The 17041-nt window shown below is 52.5% G+C and overlaps 1 protein-coding gene across 10 annotated transcripts in view; it reads right to left on the reverse strand.

The window, feature by feature from the left end:
• The window catches only part of Mcf2l (MCF.2 cell line derived transforming sequence like), a 166470-nt gene that overhangs the window by 38559 nt on the left and 110870 nt on the right, over nucleotides 1-17041 (reverse strand). For 9 of the 10 annotated variants that reach the window (XM_074042953.1, XM_074042949.1, XM_020163788.2 and 6 more), the window contains 2 exons: nucleotides 16063-16177; nucleotides 6547-6637 (listed from right to left, as the gene is read on the reverse strand). In XM_074042953.1, coding sequence (XP_073899054.1) covers nucleotides 6547-6637; nucleotides 16063-16177 — 206 coding nt within the window. Of the gene's footprint in view, nucleotides 1-6546; nucleotides 6638-7025; nucleotides 7878-16062; nucleotides 16178-17041 lie in introns of those variants that run through there. The other variant, XM_074042955.1, reaches the window with a different exon arrangement.

A 17041-nucleotide genomic window follows, 5' to 3' on the forward strand; every position in this document is an offset into this window, starting at 1 on the left:
GCACCTGTTCCTTCCTACTCTCCTCAGAGTCCAGAAGGTTCTAGCCAGCTTTGGTCTGGTATCACCTATGGGGAGCTATATGACTAGAATTCACATCAAGAGCAGAAAGGCACACTTTTCTGCTTGGCCATAATCCCTCTTCCCTGCAGAGGTGAGCGGGTTTACTTAAGGACGGAGGCCACAATCCATCAGTGGGCAGGCACAGCTGCAAGGATGCAGAGTGTGGACGCCGTAAGACACAGGAAATGCAGACCAAGCATCACAGCCCTCTGGACAACACAGCCAGATGGCAACCATCAGCACACCTCAGCTTGGGTGTGAACCCTCCTAGACATGCACACCATGGGGCACAAAAGCGTTGGGGGACAGGCCGCTACCACCTATCCCAAAGCCTCACCACAGACGCCGCACTGGTTGCAATCAGGAGAAGCACCCACTAGTGGAAAGTCTGCGGTGAGGGTCCTGACCTGGTAGCAGTCTTTATTCACCCATGGGACACAAGGGCACCCTGTGCCCACCGACCAGGGATTCCCGCCAGGTTGACTAGCTGAAGCCAAGTTGAGGAAACCAAATTGAAGGGTTTCTATAAAACTTCAGGCTTCAAACTTTCACGAATAATTGTGTCACAAAAGACTCAAAGCAAAACCAAAAACCCACTGAGAGGCAAGTTAAAGAGAAGAAGTAGGACAACTAAGTGCCACGTCACCCTTAATTGGCTCTTGCATTTTAGCAAAAGACATAAAGACATTATTGGAGCTAGGTGGGGAAATCTGAACATACACTGTTTACTAGATAGTTATTTCAACATTAAATTTCTTGTGTGCACTGGTAATTACTATTGTTATAATTATAACAATGTCAACATTCATTTCCTGAGTGCCCACTGTGGTCACATAGGAGCATATCTTTGTTCTTAGGAGACAGACACCTAAGTATTCATGAAGAAATCGATATGATGGCTGAAATTGACTCTCAGGCGGATCAGCAAACAGTGTGAGTGTGAGTGTGAGTGTGTGTGCATGTCTCTGTGCAGGTGTGTGTGTGTGTACACGTACACAATGGGCACATGGACATATTACTACCCTTCCAAGTTTTCTGTAGGTTTGACGTTTTTCAGAATAAAAAGTTGGGAGGAAAAGGTGCTGAGTGGATACAAGCTTCTCTTTTCCCATTTGGCCACATCACTCCCTTCCAGATCAACCTTCAACCAAACACCTCTGTGCCACAAGACATCTCACCACATGCGTAATGAGCTCTAAGTTGAAAAAAATAAGTTAAGCAAATGGACAGCCTCCATGCACTGAGCTGAACACAGAGCAGAGTCCAAGAAGCCTGGCAAGCACATGTCCCAACAGTAGGAGCAGCGACGGGGTGCGTCCTTATCTGTCACCCCCACTGTGGGATGAGAAAGCCAAGCCGACGGACAAACCCAGCCTCACCCGCTGATGGTTTTTGGTGGTGAAAGCATTTAGACTATTCTTTTGGTAATTTTGGGATACGCAATGCTTAAGTTTGGTACAGAAGCAGCGTGGGTGGAGCCTGCGGCTCTTAGACCCTTGGATCTCTGGGCCTGTCATGGTTCACCTTGATCTCAGCTTGACTGAATTGAGAGACACCTAAGAAATTAGGAAAGCAAACTTCTGGGTGTGTCTGGGAGGGCATCTCCAGAGACGATTGGGTCGTGAGGGCTCTGTCCTAATCAATATTCATTGGTGGATTCAAATTTTAATAGACTAGTGGGAGGTGGTGAAACTGGGGAAGGAGGGGCCTGGTTGGAGGAAGTGGATCTCTGGGGGGTGTACCTTTGAGGGGCATGTCTTGTCCTGGCCCTCCCTGTCTCTTTTTGCTTCCTGGCCTCCATGAGGTAAGCAGCTTTCCCCTACCGGGTCCTTTCTCTGTGATGTTTCTGCTTGGCCATGGGCCTAAAAGCAATGCAGCCATCTCAGGCTGGTGCCTTTACCTTGTGTTCCAGGGGAAATTCATTTCCTGTGCCTGGGCTGTCAGCCAGCACCAGCCACCTCTGCTGGGAGCCCCTCCAGTGCTGGCTCCCACTCCACCACTGCCGCCTGCCCTACACATTCCAGCTCCTCCTTGGAGCCCCAGTGCCTGGCCAAGGGCAGGAATCCAGTGGTACAAAAGTGAGTACTTGCTGCGGGACCTAAAAACTCTGGTCCCTCTGTGTATATTTCTGCACAGGATTGTACCAGAGAGCAAAAACAGATTTCTAGCCCAAGTGGGCCAACAATTCTTTAAATTCAACTTCCTTGAGCTAAATACCCTAGGACATGGATTTAGTTTGAATTAGGGTGACTCTAAAGATAAATATGTGCATTCTATTTCAAAGCCCAAAAATGCTAACACACACACACACACGCACACACACAGTACAGCAGGAGAGGTCAGACATTGAGCTTGGCTTGGGCCTTGTCATCTCTGCCTTTGCCCAGTGGTTGAGACTGGCAACTTGTCCCAGGTAAACACATACCTCGTGCTCCAGCATGCGGTCAGAATTGACTGGGCTTCATTCTTGTTGGGAGCACAGGGAGTCTGACTTTAGGAACGCTGGTTTTTGGCTCCTCCTATCTCTCTCTCTTTTTTTTTTATTCCAAGCCAAGCTGAAGGCATCCAAAAAGGAAAGAACACCCCAAACTAGAAAGAGCTCTGCTCACACGGCAGCACACATGGTGGCTGAGAATAGCTGTAATCTCAGGCATCGTGTAAGTGTGGCTCTCATAGGAGGCCGGCATGTCAGGAGGTAAGTGATGTAAGTGAAGCCTCTCTGCTTCTGCAGTATCCCGTGGGGCCCTGAGCTGGGCACACTGGTTCAGAAATCCTCTTTAGGACCTGGTTGGCCTTCACAGATGCTAAGCGGAAGTTTCCCCAAAGCTACCTGGATGAATGCATGGGCCAGGGCAGCTCCTCACTGAGTCATATTTCATCTCTGAAACATGAAGCCAAGACCCCAGAAAAGCCATCCCCAGTTTGCCTCCCCAGGGCATGCGGATGGACCCTGATGATCCTAACCCTTTCTCACCACAGAGCCTCAGTGGGGCAGAGTTGGCTGTGTCCCACCAGGGTGGCTCTCTGAGGCTCAGAATGAGGACGGCTGTGCTCAGTGAATGTTGTCCTCCATCCCAGGTCCCCCACCTTGATCTCCTAGTGAGGTCTGAACTGGTACCTTCATCACAGGAGGGTCTCAGGCCTAAAGTATCCTCCTGGCCCCCGCCCTGAGCTCCATGTCTCCTGGCTACTCACTCCCCCTCTGCACTCTGTTTACAAATAGGCACCAGGCCCTTCCAGCCTCTTCAGGGATCCCAGCTGGACAGAGAGATGGGCACAGGCATAGAGGGCAATGGCCTGGCTCACGGGGTACTGCACCCTGCCCTGCCTGAGGGCCTTAGCGCCCCCTCCTGCATGCTGCCTACCATCGTGGCAATGCTCCCTTGTTCTCCTTCCACCACTTGGCTGTGTGCACCTTGCTCATCCTGGTACACGCAGGGATTCAGAACATGTGCTGGATGCAGGAATAGACTATATTAAAGCCCTCAGTAAATTCTTATAGCAAGACAGCATTGGAATTCAAAGACAATCTGTGACAATTTTGCTGGAAAAATGGTAACTTCTGCTACTTTCAAACCAAGGCTGGTGAATTAAGAATCAGAGGGTTAAAAAAAAAAACCTATATTTTTATAGTGCAAGAATCAACATAAGTCAGGTGCCAGAGGCTCACGCCTGTAATAACAGCTACTTGGGAGGCAGAGATCAGGAGGATCGTGGCTCAAAGCCAGCCCATGAGATCCTCTCTGGAAAATACCTAAGACAAAAGAGCCACTTGAATGGCTCAAGTGGTAGAGTACCTACCTAGCAAGCACTAAGCCCTGAGTTCAAATCCCAGTACCACCAAAAAAAAATACATCAATGCAAAAATAAACACTCAAATACTAACTCTACAGTTATGATTTTCACAAGACAAGTTTTAAGGTTGAGCCAGCTTGCTTCAAAAATCCACCTGACCATAAACTCAACAACAGATAAAACCATGTCCTTACTTGACAACGGAGGGTTCTGCAGGCTACAGTGCTGCAGTGCAGCTCAGAGGGCTGCTCCAGTCTAACAGTGGTTTCTGTATTTCTTAGGAGGTGACCTTGTATTTGGGGACTTCTTGTCATCTAGCCCAAGTGTGACCATTAACCCGAGAGACCACGCTGTGGTGGTATCTCGGAATGTGTGACTGCACTCACAGGCGTGTGGTCGTGTGTGTGGAGTCAAGGTCAGGTCTGGGATGAGTGCTGGCGACACACTGGCACAGCCCCATAAAGGTGGAGGCACAGCAGGAGCTCTGAGGAGGTGCATGTGAGTGGGGCGAGGATCGAGTAGGAGCTGCCCAGGTGTGGCTGGGTGAGGGCAGGAGAAGGTACAGAGGGACCAGGTACGGTGGCTCATGCCTGTAATGGTAACTACTCAGAAGGCAGAGATCACGAGGATTGCTGATTGAAGTCAGCCTGGACAAATAGTTCAGGAGACCCTATCTCTAAAAAACCCAACACAAAAAAAGGGCCGGTGGCGTGGCTCAAGTTGTAAGAGCATTTGCCTGCCAAGCATGAGGCCCTGAGTATAAACCCCAGTACCGCCAGGAGAAAAAAAAAAAACCATAAAGGCGCAGAGGGCTGGCCCCTTGGGGAGTGAGAGCTCCAAGCTGGTGCTGACCTTGAGGGGTCCTGACCTTCAGGGTGTCAGACCAGCCCCAACTTCTATTACCCATATTGTGCTAATGTCTTAGCACTTTTTTGGGGAAGGATTTTGGGGTGGCATTGGAGTTTGAACTTAGGGCCCTAGTACTTGCTAGGCAGGCACTGTACTAATTGAGCTATGCTTTAGTTACTTTTCAGGTAGGGTTTTGTGTTTTTGCCCAGGGCCAGCCTCAGATCAGGATTCTCCTATTTACAGCCTCCTGGATAGCTGGAAACACAGGAGCACAACACCACATCCAGCTTGTTGACTGAGATGGGGTCTTGCTAACTTTTTATGCCCAGGTTGGCCTCTAACTGCAATCCCCCTGATCTCTGCCTCCTGAGTAGCATGGAGTACAGGTGTGAGTTACCACACCTGGCCTCTAAGACACATCTTGATCATTTGTTGACAATGGTGGTTGAGAAAAGAGCTGGGTTGATCTGGATGTTGGTGCTACTAAGTCAGTGTGGCCTTTCCTTTGAAAGGCTGGGAGCCTTGCAGGGTTCAACCCTGGAGTGACCGGTTCATCTGGAATTGCTTGTTAGGGCAATGTGACTGCCCCGGGCTCCCTGGAATTGCATCTAGATGCAAACTCACCTGACTTGAAATGTCGCCCTGGATGCTTGGCTGTGAACTGGTGATGGCTACTGGAAGTGCTCTGCAGACCTCTGGGGATGGGAGAGTCAGGGAGTGATTGTGTGACAGACCTGCTTCTTGTGAGACCACCAGGTGTCCTGGCTAATTCAGATCAACAATGGCAATGGGGAGCACAGGTCGGACAGGGAAGCCAGGATCCCCTAAATGAGCTTCACAGAGAGATGTGGCGGGATGCTCTGTACAGGGCGGGCAGTCCAGGACCGTGGGCTGTGAGAAATGGAGCCTTTAATTCTCCTTGCAGATGGAAGGAGGCGACTTGCCGGGGAGGATGGGGCACCTTACAGCCCAATAGCCCCCAAGTGGCCAGGGGCCTGATTGCAAGACCCAGAGCAGGAGGCCGCGAGGGTCTGACCCAGGGCTGGGCTGTTCAGAGGTGCTCTGGAGGCTGAGCAGTCACAGCCCGGGTGCAGCAGCACTCCAGGCATCCTGCTGGCAGACAACCAGACTTTGGGTCCTTCGCAGCTGTGCAGCCACGACTGACAGGCGGAAGAGCGGGCGTGGGTGAGCTCAGCTCGGAAGAGGTGCCCCGTAGTTTGTGGGTGGGAGAGGAGGGGACGGCAGAAAATAAGATTTCTGCCAGCATGATCTCACCCCTCTGAAATGATTACTGCAGCTAAAAACACCAGCATGCACGGCGGCTTTTCTGCTGTGGGGCAGCACACAGACCCTGCCCCCGGCCCTGCAGGGGTACAGAGTCCCCAGAGTGAGGGCTTCTGGTACAGGTGAGGGCACTAAGGAAGGCTGAGGCAACTCACTCTTAAAGCTAAAGAATAAACAGCATGCTTTAGAAAGGAGAGGGTTGCTTAGAAAAACGCTGATCAATAATTTCCAACTTCTAACCTGAAGACTCTAACACGCTGAGCATCCTGCCTGCCTAGAACTTCTGCGTTCCATTTAAGAGCAAATGAAATTAGAATAGACTCCCCAAGAGTACCACCAGGGAACACCCACACACGGCCAGCCCCTGGGAGCCCCCGTGGCCTGGTGCAGCTCAGCACACCCTGGCTTTGTCCCTAGCTGGCCACCTCCAGGGTGAGCAAACCTCCCCCTGCTGCTCAGCAGGAAGCAGCCCAGCATGAGCTGCATGGACTGCACTGGGGAGAAGAGCAGTGTGCTCTCACTGGCCAGGAGCAAGGCAGGGCTGGGCACGGCACTTACGGCTATTCGCAGGACTGACGCCTTCACGGAAGTCCATTTGTCCTGCCTTCGGTCTATGACCAGGATGAATCCGATGCCCACATCTTGCAAGCTGAAATGAGGAGAAATCCTGTTGTCAGCGCACCAGGAAGCCTGCTTCTGCCTCACAGCAATGATCCTACAATCCCACGCCATCCTGTACTGCAAGCCAAAATGCACACGGGACCTTGCAGTGGGCAGCATGGCCAGGGGGCCTGGGCAGCCCCATTCTGCAATTTTCCGGGCTTGCTCTTAGCTAAAGGAGGACAGAAATTGCCGGCATGCTGTGATTTCTCAGTCTAACATCAGCCACCATTCACAAGCCGTGCAGGACCATCCTTCCTGGCACACAGATCATTCGTGTTCCATGACAACAGCACCGTCATTTTCCTCTCCTGCATGGCTGGCTGAGTACACCCTCCAAAACAAGTCTTAGGACTCATACATCACGTGAATCCTACCATCTGAGGTCCCCGTGTTCATCCATCCTAAGAAAACAGCTCCTGATGGCATCACGACAACTTTGGGAGAAAACCCCCAAGCCTCCCGAAGGCTCACAAGAGTCTGTGGGGAGCAGGATGCAAGCACTTATTCTCTGCAGCAGTGACATCTGGGACAGAGATGGGATGGCATCTCGCCGTTGTGTCACGTTCCCTCGGTCTCCTGGCTCAGCCTGGCGGCAGGAGCCTGAATCACAGGGAAGAAGCAGGAGGACTGCTTCCGCTGGGTGATTTCACATTCAAGCCAATTGTGCAATGCCAACAGCTGCCACCGCCAGCCAATCCCTAGCAGAAAGGAAGGAGACAGGCCAGCGGAGGCACTGGCTTGACACTGATTTCCAAGTCTAAGCGAGCTGCTTCTGGGTGTGAGCAGAAGTCAGAATCCTAGGGAGCATTATAAATCATGCAGTCTGCGGATGACCCTGCGTGCTATGACTGTAGCAAAGACCCTCTGACACCCAGGCTTCTTATGACAGGGTGCTTGGAGCACACCTAGGCGTGCTGCTGACTGTCCACACCAGGCTGGAGAACGAAGGACTCCACATGTGCGCGGTGAATAACCGCACAGCATTTCCGGGTAATGCACACACACGCGAGCTTCACTCAAAACAGCCTCCTGCCGCTGGCTGCTCAGCACAACTGCAGACCTGCAGCAGGCCAGGCTGGTTTCACTGGCAGGTCAGTGAGGAAATGGAGACAGAACAGAGCTCCGCCCCTGTTCTGGCCCAGGTACTGTTGTCCCAGGTGCTACGTGGGCGTCTGCCCCTTCTAAGTGACTGAGCAGGGCTTTGCTAAAATTGCAGCTCTTTCTGCTAGCTCTTTCATGCTAGCTGAGGCCGCATGGTTCAGAGCTGAGCCCTGGGGAAGCAGCATCACTGTGGTTGACTACAGACCACTGACAGGCGCTCTGTTGAGGAAGGGGGCCCCCAAATGCACCCGCTTTGAGAGGTACAAAATTAGAGGTTATTTCATGGAGGGTGCATAAAGTCTGTTTGCAATCTTGAGGGCCCTGCGGCTGGGGAAGATAGGCTGGCCAACAGGTCCCCACCTTCCTGCCTCCCTCTGGCTCTGCAGGAATGTGCTGGGGGTGGTCTTGTGGTTCTGAGCCAGGAAGTCATGCTCAACTCCTCCTATGGTGATGGAGAAGAGGGTCCAGAAACACTGGCTGTCATCGCACACACAAGCCTCAGACCAGCGAACCCAGTAGTTTGCTTCCTGTCCAAACCGGGCTGTGAGAAACTTCCCCAAAACACCGACCTACAGGGTTTGCTAAAAACAGCTGCCACAGGGGGTGCACAGAGTGGGAAGGGACAGACACACGCTCTTCCTGATGACACGGAAAGGCACTGCCCTGTGGTGACTCAGCCCTGAGCCACCTCTGATTCCTTTTCTGCAAATGTGGGAATAAATATAGCATCTACCTCTTGGGGCTGTCAAGTTAAATGCAAATCCAGCAAGGGCACAATGGACACAGGTCCACCGTTGCTGTGGCCATGTCTTCGCAGAGTAGCAAAGCTTGGCTCAGTTTCTCTGCCCTTTCTGAAACAGCTTTGATGATGGCAGGACTGACTGCAGCCTCATTCTCCACTCTCTCTGTGTCCCCCCAACCAATGAAATGCTTTCTCTGTTTCACGATGCACGTAGATGTGGTGCCTTGGCTAAGCTTCTGGACCTAGACAGTCTCTTCAGTGGCCCAAACTTACCCTGCTGTTGCTGTGAAAGAGCCTTGGCCTCCATGCCACCCATAGCCCTCACCTCACGGTCCACAGCACTGCTGCTGCCTCACTGTGTAAGCCTGAGAGCCGCGTCAGACTTGTTGCGTGTCTGTCCAAACGCGCAGGCTCACACAAGCCTGGTACAGTCCTGACAAGCAAGGAGCTTTGCCCACTCAACATGGCCCGTCCTACTCACTGTGCCTCTGAGCAGGGCCTCTGTTCACTGATATTTGAACAACTGGGGTTTTTGATTTTTGTTTCTGTCTTCTTGGCAGTACTGGGATTTGAACTCAGGAGCTTGCCACCTGAGCCATATCCCCAGACCTAACAATAGGGATTTTGAAAGTTTTATCATAAATAAGTCTTTATGTCGTAATGGTCATTGGAACACAGGTGTCATAAGTGGCACTTGTCTTCCCTGAGAAAGCAAAGTTACTGACTCAAAAATTTAAAATTTCACATGAAATATAAGGAATTATGAATTTATTTGACTGAAAAAAAATGTACAGTAGGAAATCAGTTTCTCAATGAAGATAGACGAGGGTGCAGGCTGTATATCCAGGCCGCTCACTGTGACTGAGTTTAGGGGCACCAGCTGCCCTGGCAGGAAGCCAGCTCCGTGGTCACTCCGCTGCCCAGCTGCTCATAGTCAGGTCCCCACAGGAGCTGTGAGGCCAGGAGGCTGTCAGATTCCCCTCACCATGGGAAGGGACTTTCTTTGTGTTTCCGTGTAGCTGGGGGTCAGACCCTAAGCGAATGCACCACAGGTCTTTTCACTAAGGCCTCATGGAAACCCCAAGAAGATGGGACTTCTCTTAGGTGCAGAAAGGTGAAGTCACACAAACCAGAGCCCAGACAGATGATGACCCTGCCACTCTAGGTCACGAGGCCATCTGCAGCTGCCTCCCAGACCTGCCCAGTGTCTCCCCACACTTTACCTGGGAACTCCAAGTCAGAAGGTCAGGGCTCAAGTGATGTCCTTGTCCTGGGTCACAGTGTCTCCTCCCAGCCTGGCTGGGGGCCCCTGGGAAGACTCAGCTTATGTCACTCCAGCAAGAACACAGTGTCCCCTAGCACCTGGGACTGCCATGGCCTGGGAATACTGTTGTGGCCCCCAGCTCAGCAATAGCACCTGAGGAGGGCCATCTGGATCTACTGCCCAGGCCAGCACCACAGCGGAACCGTGGCCTGCAAGCTCACTTCGGCCAAATAGACACAAAGGCCCACAGTTCTCATGAACACTGTTTCAGGAAGGCACAAATTCACTGGCCCTTCTCTGGGGCCACTGTGTTTCCAACTCTGCAGGCCCAGGTCTGACTGTGATGCCAACGGGCGGAGAAGGGAACACAACATAGCCAGGCAGAGGGCCGGGCCTCGCTCATGGCCAGCCAGTTTTGTGGTCTCTCAAGGTGTCGCCAAGCTGCATTTTGTTACTGGGCCTGGTGGGGGGAAGTAGGAGGACCTTCTTTAACAGGTGGGGAAACTGAGGCACAGAGAAATTAACACTTCAGAGCCAATCAGCAAGAGTGGGTTGCTGTGTCTGGGGCCTGATAGCCAAAGCCCAGGGCCTAATCTTCAACCTAGGCCTCCTGGGTTCTGGTGCCCCAGTGGGAGATGGAGGGGGGACACACTCAAGATGCTCCCACATGGGAGCACCCAGAGGGAAGAGCCAAAGGGGAGACAGGGTAGGCCTGGGACTATACACCAAAGGCTGCAGGGGCAGCTGCGTGAGCAGACGTGTGTCTGATGGGGCGTGGGGTGAGTCAGAAATCCCCATGAGGTCAGTGGACTTCGTATGTCATGCAAGGAACCACCTCTGCTGGTGGGAAATAGCTGTGGTTTCTAAAAGATCTTATAAAAATATGAAAAGTCTGGTCTCATTTGAGTAGGGTCGTTTCTTACATCTTAATGACACAGTTTAAGAACAGACCATTGACTGGGAGTGTCTCTAGTGGTAGAACACCCACTCAGTAAGTATGAACCCTAAGTTCAAACCCTAGTACAGTCATAAAAAGAAAAGAACAGACCTTTAGAGTACAATGTGACCACCTTCTAAATGCATGAATTATTAGCTGTACGAACGGCTGGAATAAAACCACGTTTGAGGTGCACGAATAAGTAAGAAGTGCTACAAGGTAGCCAGGTTTAGTATTTAAAAAACAGTTCAACCAATAGCGCCCTCGTGTGGCCAGCATGAAGCCATGCGTGCCAGGAGGACACCATGGCACAGGTCAGGGTATGGGGCAGTGCTGGACCTGCTCCCACCTTCTTGCCTCATCCTGGCACCTGGCCTCATATATCACAGCTGCTGCTGGCCACCCAGTGCATCCTGAGCAATGTGCAGGTATGGCACGCAGGAGGATCTAGCCAAGGTGCCGGGCGGCTCTCAGGGCCACCCTCCTGGGGATGTCCAGGTGAACTGGTCTGGCTTTTTTCTTTTTGCAATACTGGGGCTTGAACTCGGGGCCTTCACCTTGGGCCACTTTACCAGCCCTATTTTGTGAAGGGTTTTTCGAGCTAGGGCCTTGCAAACTATTTGCCTGGGATGGCTCTGAACCGCGATCCTCCTGATCTCTGCCTCCTGAGTAGCCAGAATTACAGGCATGAGCCACTGCGCCTGGCCAAATTTCGGGTTTTATTTGTTTGTTTGCTTATGACAGTGCCGGAGATTGAACCCAGGGACTTGTACATGTTAAGTAAGTGTTTTACTTCTTAAGCCACACCCCCAGCCTTTTTGCTTGTTTTTATTTCTGAGATAGGGTCCTACTAACTTTGCCTGGGCTGGCCTCTAACTTGAGACCATCCTGCCTCCAACTCATGAGTAGCTGGGATTACAGGCATGAACCACTGTGCCTGAATGGTTCAGGAATTTTAAGCTCAGGGTGGCCATTACTCAAGAGCCCAGTCTCCATGCCCCTCTGTAGGGCCCACTGCTGCCAGAGGCCCATAGCTACTCCAGGACAAGGCACTGAGTGGAGGACAGCAGTCACAGGGGTGTGTGGTGGGCTGGTGGAAGGCGGAGAGGGCCTCAAACACCATGCATAGGTGAAACAGCATCTTGACCCTCCCTGAGGAGAAGAAGAAGAGAATTCCCAGAAAGAGACACCGTACTAAACCTGCCATTTCAGAGCAGCAACTGGGCTCAACTTGCCTTTCTTTTAACATTAGGAGAGGAGGAATTAGAGAACCTGCTGTGTGAACTGGTTATGGGGCAGTCCGGCAGGCAAAGTACCCTGTCTTCCCTTTTCCTTGACCTCTGGGAACCCATCATCTCCCCACAGAAGGCCTCCCTGGAGCTCTCTGCTCCATCCCTCTGGCCCTGAATGCAAACTCATGAGTCCTGATCTGGACCTTCTGCCCAGGCCACAAGGCCAGCTGCTAGCCAGCCCCGGTGAAGAATCCATTAGACAGGGGAAGTGCTGCACCTCTCCCGGCCCCACCAAGTGGCCACAAACAGAGGCTTCAGTCAGACCTGCCCTGCAGCTCTGCAGCCTAAGGTCAGCCTCTTTCCTCACCCTTGTTTCTGGGAGCTCCTCCCAGGGGCTGCTGAGACCTCACCCCAGGGCTGCCCAGGACCTTTCTCCTGGTGACTCCTCTCCACCCTGGAGCCCAAACTCAAACATGAAGGATTCTGGTGCCCTTTGTCTCCCCCTCAGCCATCACCAGCCCCCATGGGACAGTCAGCTAATGGGGCAGCCTGGCCTCTGTGACAAGGACAGGGAAGGGCCAACAGGAAGGACTGCCCGAGCTGGTGCCCCTACCTCCATGTGCTTCATATGGCAAAGGCCACGGCCTCCTGCAGGGCGATGACAGATGCCCTCCTCTTGGGCAAACAGCCTAGACAATTGCCGGCCTGTCTTTGCATGAAAAGTGTGAGGTCGTTAATGTGGTCATGTCATAGACCACAGCTGCCCAATACAGCAGCCTCTGGCCACATGTGAACTGCAACAGGCCAGGCCCACGAGGAATGGATTTTAAATTAAGATGGCCACGTGTGGTCAGGGGCTGTCACACTGCATGGCAGTGACAAAGGCAAGACCTGCAACAAGGAATGAGAAGACAGCAGCCTCTGGTGGAGCCAGAACAGGAATGGGACCTCGTGTCGTGAGAGGTGGTCACTACAGTGCCAGTCCCCAGGGGCAGGAACTATGGAGTCTCTGGGGTGCTTCACAGGGTCCCCATTGCTCAGAAACGCAGGACTCCATGAATAAAATGCTGGTGCAGCAAGCCTAGGTCTGAAGTACCTAAGATGACCTTAGGGAAGAGGACAGTGGTGAGCCCTGACCCATTCACACCTCCTCTGCAGTCTTTCACAAAGTCACAGAGAGCAGAGTTCTCCATGGAGCTTCAGACAGGACATGACCACTGGGGTCAACATGGCTGTAAGTGACCCAGGGGACAGTAAAGAGGATCATCACATGGAGCTTGGGGAAGGATCACCTGTGCCTGCCTAGCAAGCAGGAGGCCCTGAGTTCAAAACCCCAGTGCTGCAAAAAAAAAAACTACCTGGGGAGGATCACCTGGTCAGACACCTAAGAACTGTCAGAAACAAGATGGAACTTAACCAGCGAATCCAGGAATGTCCCTTCATTACAACTGTGCTCCAACCGTGCAAACGTGGGTCAGTGAGACCCTGCTGCAGCCCATTTATACCGTGCAGGGCCCTGCACCATCAAAAAGAATGAGGTAGAGGCCTGACTTGAAGGATGCCCACGAGTCGATTATGAAGGCAAGCTGACTGTGGGAATGGTGTGTCCCACGGCACAGAGGGGAACAGTTTTGACATTATGCTACCCTTAGCTCTGGTTGCCTGCGGGGAGGAAGCAGGCACAAAGCGGAACCTCCATGGTTAACGCACGCATAACAGGTGGTCTAGCATGTTCACACACACACTCTGGCTTTCCATGCACAAGTCAGCAGAAAATTCCAGCAGAAATTCACAGCTAGAAGTAAGGGCACCTGGGGTCAGAGGTCAGGCTGCTCTGAAGCTTTCAGCAGGTCAGGGGCAGGACAGTTCAGGTGGGCAGTAGGGGAGAGTGGAGCAGACCAGCCCACCGCACCTGGTCAACACCATGGTTCCTTTACCTTCAGGGAGCCTGAGCTTCCTGCTCTGACGTGGGCATGTTTTCTTGGAGACCATGTGTTTGAGAAGGCTCCATCCCACTGAGTTAAGAACTCCTTAAAAATAAGAGAAAACCAGCTGGGTGCTGGTGGCTCACGCCTACAATCCTGGCTACACAGGAAGCAGCGATCAGGAGGACCAAGGTTCAAAGCCAGCCCCAGGTAAATAGTTCATGAGACCCTATCTCGAAAAACCCTATCACAAAACAGGGCTGGTGGAGTGGCTCAAGTGGTAGAGCACCTGTCGAGCAGCATGAGGCCCTGAATTCAAAACCCAATGCCATGAGAGAGAGAGAGAGAGAGAGAGAGAGAGGCCAAGTGTGTTGGGAGACCTCAGGGCACCCTCCCCTGCCAGGCCAGGTGTGCTGGAGACCTCAGGGAGCCTGAAGTCTATGTGCACTGACTTTGTGCAAGTGCACTTTGTCCAGCACACATTTTCTAAGAAGCCATGAGCCTGCTCTCTCAGACAAGCACTCCAGAGCAGACACAGCCCAAACAGGCATCAAATAACTAGGCCAATCCTAGGCAAGTCCAGTGAAGGTAAGAGGCCAGAAGTGGACACTCATGCCCAGGGAAGATGGCGTCCCTCTCCAGGTGGGTGATGATGAAGGGCTTCTGGAAGGTGGCCTAAGAATGGGCCAGGAGGGGCAGCCTGGGCAGAGGGATAGCAAGTGCAAAGGCCCTGAGGTGGGAGGGTGACCCCAAGGCATGAAAGAAGAAGAGCAAGTGTGGAGAGGGCACCGGGCAAACTTTAAGAGGCTCACTGCTAAATCTGGTGCGTTGGCCCTGACTTTACAGAGACTGAGGTAGACTGTTTGGTGACAAATGGTGTTTTCACTTAGGTCTAAGAGTGATCAGAAGGTCTGGTTTCCATCCAAGACTGGGACAGACTTACTCTGCTGAATCCATTTTACAGAGACCAACAGAGCTGCCTCTGCTGACGAAACGCCTGGCCTTTCCATTACCACAAGGAATAGCTAGGGCAGCAATGCCACAGGTTACAGGCCTGAGGAGTGGCCAGCCCCCTCCAGACAGGTCTTGGGCTGTGCGAGCTGGAGTCTCACATTGTTCTTGAAGAACCATTCCTGCAGAGGAGGCCGAGGTGGGTGTCCACCCAAGAGATCTGGATCGGATTCCAGGACAGGGTAGAGAAGAATGGGCCAGAGGGAAGTGAGACTGCAGTGAGGTGCAGGCCCTGCTGAGCACTCACCCTCTCAAAGGAATCACCAGCTGGTGTTGGGAACTGATAGTCACCACACAGCGTCGGTCAGGCAATGGAGCCGCTCTTTGGGTCCGTCTTCTGGTCCCACTGATTCACTGGGCAGGATTGCCAGCATTCTTGTCACCAAAGATGGTGGAGCCAAGGACATACGAGGGCCAGTCAAGGCTGCTCTGTCACTTATTGGGTAACTATCTAATGGACATCTGCATTTTCCCTGTCTTACAAGTGAGGACGGCAGCTGTCACATTAAGGACGTTCCATCGCTACTTGGTGTGTTGTTCACACACTCTGAGCACAGGCAGCAGCTGCTGGGCAGGGAGGGTATGGTGCTGACGTGGAGAAGACACCTCATCCACTGAACCGCCAAGGACAGCCCTGGCTTCTGTCACTTTTCTGGAGCCAGGGACCCAGCTCTGCTCATCATGTAAGACAGAACACCACAGCCCAAGGGGACCACCTTTGTTTCACTGGTTTCTGGTCACTGCCTGTGGGGACAGTTCCTTCCTGCAGGCCTTGCCCTGGAGGTTATGATCAGTGACAGCGAGGTGGACAGGCTCCTGGTGCACCCTGGCCTTAGCTGCAGAGGGTCTGGCTAGACAGCCACATCTGCCACAGGGCCCCCCTCAGGACTGACCATCATGGAACTATGTACACAGAATGGGCAACAGTTGGTGACATTTATGAGGAGAAAAAATGTTCCCCAGGTTCAGTCAGACCCTGCCTGCAGGACAACCAGCTCTCCAGGTGGTGCCATGGAGACGATGGGCCTGGAGCTACAGCACTGGACTTGACCTCAGACTCTATCTCAGGCAAGACCCCAGACTCGGAGCCATGATTTGCTTCCCTGACGAAGCTCTACCCCTTCCCCAAGTCCAGAGGGTCTCAGCTATGGTGTCACCCTCACAAAGAAACAGCAGCGCTTGGCGTCCGAGGCACATACCTGGGGATGCTGGTGAGATAGGTCAGGACATTCTGGAACTCCTTGTCCGGGATCTCGCTGAAGGCTGGGTAGTCGGGGAAGGTGATGACTGGGCTGCCGTCCTGCCCCCGCCCACCTGGGGAAAGACAAAGGCAGGTACTGAGGAGGGCCTTGGGGCCTCCCAGCTGTCTCCCATAGGACCAGAACTTCAGCCACCTTTTATAGGCACTTAGTGCTTCAATTAAAATTAAGGCAGGTTCTCTGTTGTTCCAGATTTTTTACTATGAAAAAAAAGTGCATGCTTAACAAAGAAATACTCTGTACACAGGTAAGTGGGATAAATTGCAGTTGCCCAGCTGAGTGTGGTGGTGCACACCTGTAATCCCAGCACTTGAGAGTGTGAGGCAGGAGGATTGTGGGTTCAAGACAGCTTGGGCAACAAAGCAAGACCCTGTCTCAAAAAATCAAAACAGGGCTGGTGATGTGGCTCAGTGGTAGAGCACTGCCTAGCATGTGCAAGGTCCTGGGTTCAATTCCCAGCATAAGACAACACATGAGAAATTTCTTCTCTCAAATGAAAGCAGAAATCCAGTTGCCTGCTGTTTTCTGCAGTGGAAGCCTCTGTAACATTTCTGCCAACTTCCAACCCTTTTCTGTGCACATTTTACATAAGCAAGACAACTGGACAGACAAGCTTGCCTTCTGTCTCTTCCCTGGCCCTGGGAACTACACTGCTTCCCTGCTTGTAAGTGGTGTGATGGATACTGTGAAGATGCGTGCTTCTGCACGCAGGCCCGCGTGGCTGTGTGCAGGCGTGTGCCCCGTGACTTGCTGTCTGTCCCGTGTGTGGGTACTTTTCTATCATTCCACGTTTTCAACAACTTAATTCGGAGGACTGCATAGAACCTGGACCTCGTGGCCACCTGGCCAGAGCCGTAGGTCTGCCTGCAGCCTGCTGGCACAGGCCTGGTGACAGAGTCTACCTCTAGAGCCTGAGTCC

This window comes from Castor canadensis, chromosome 10 (genome assembly GCF_047511655.1).
Source record: "Castor canadensis chromosome 10, mCasCan1.hap1v2, whole genome shotgun sequence".
NCBI lineage: Eukaryota > Metazoa > Chordata > Mammalia > Rodentia > Castoridae > Castor > Castor canadensis.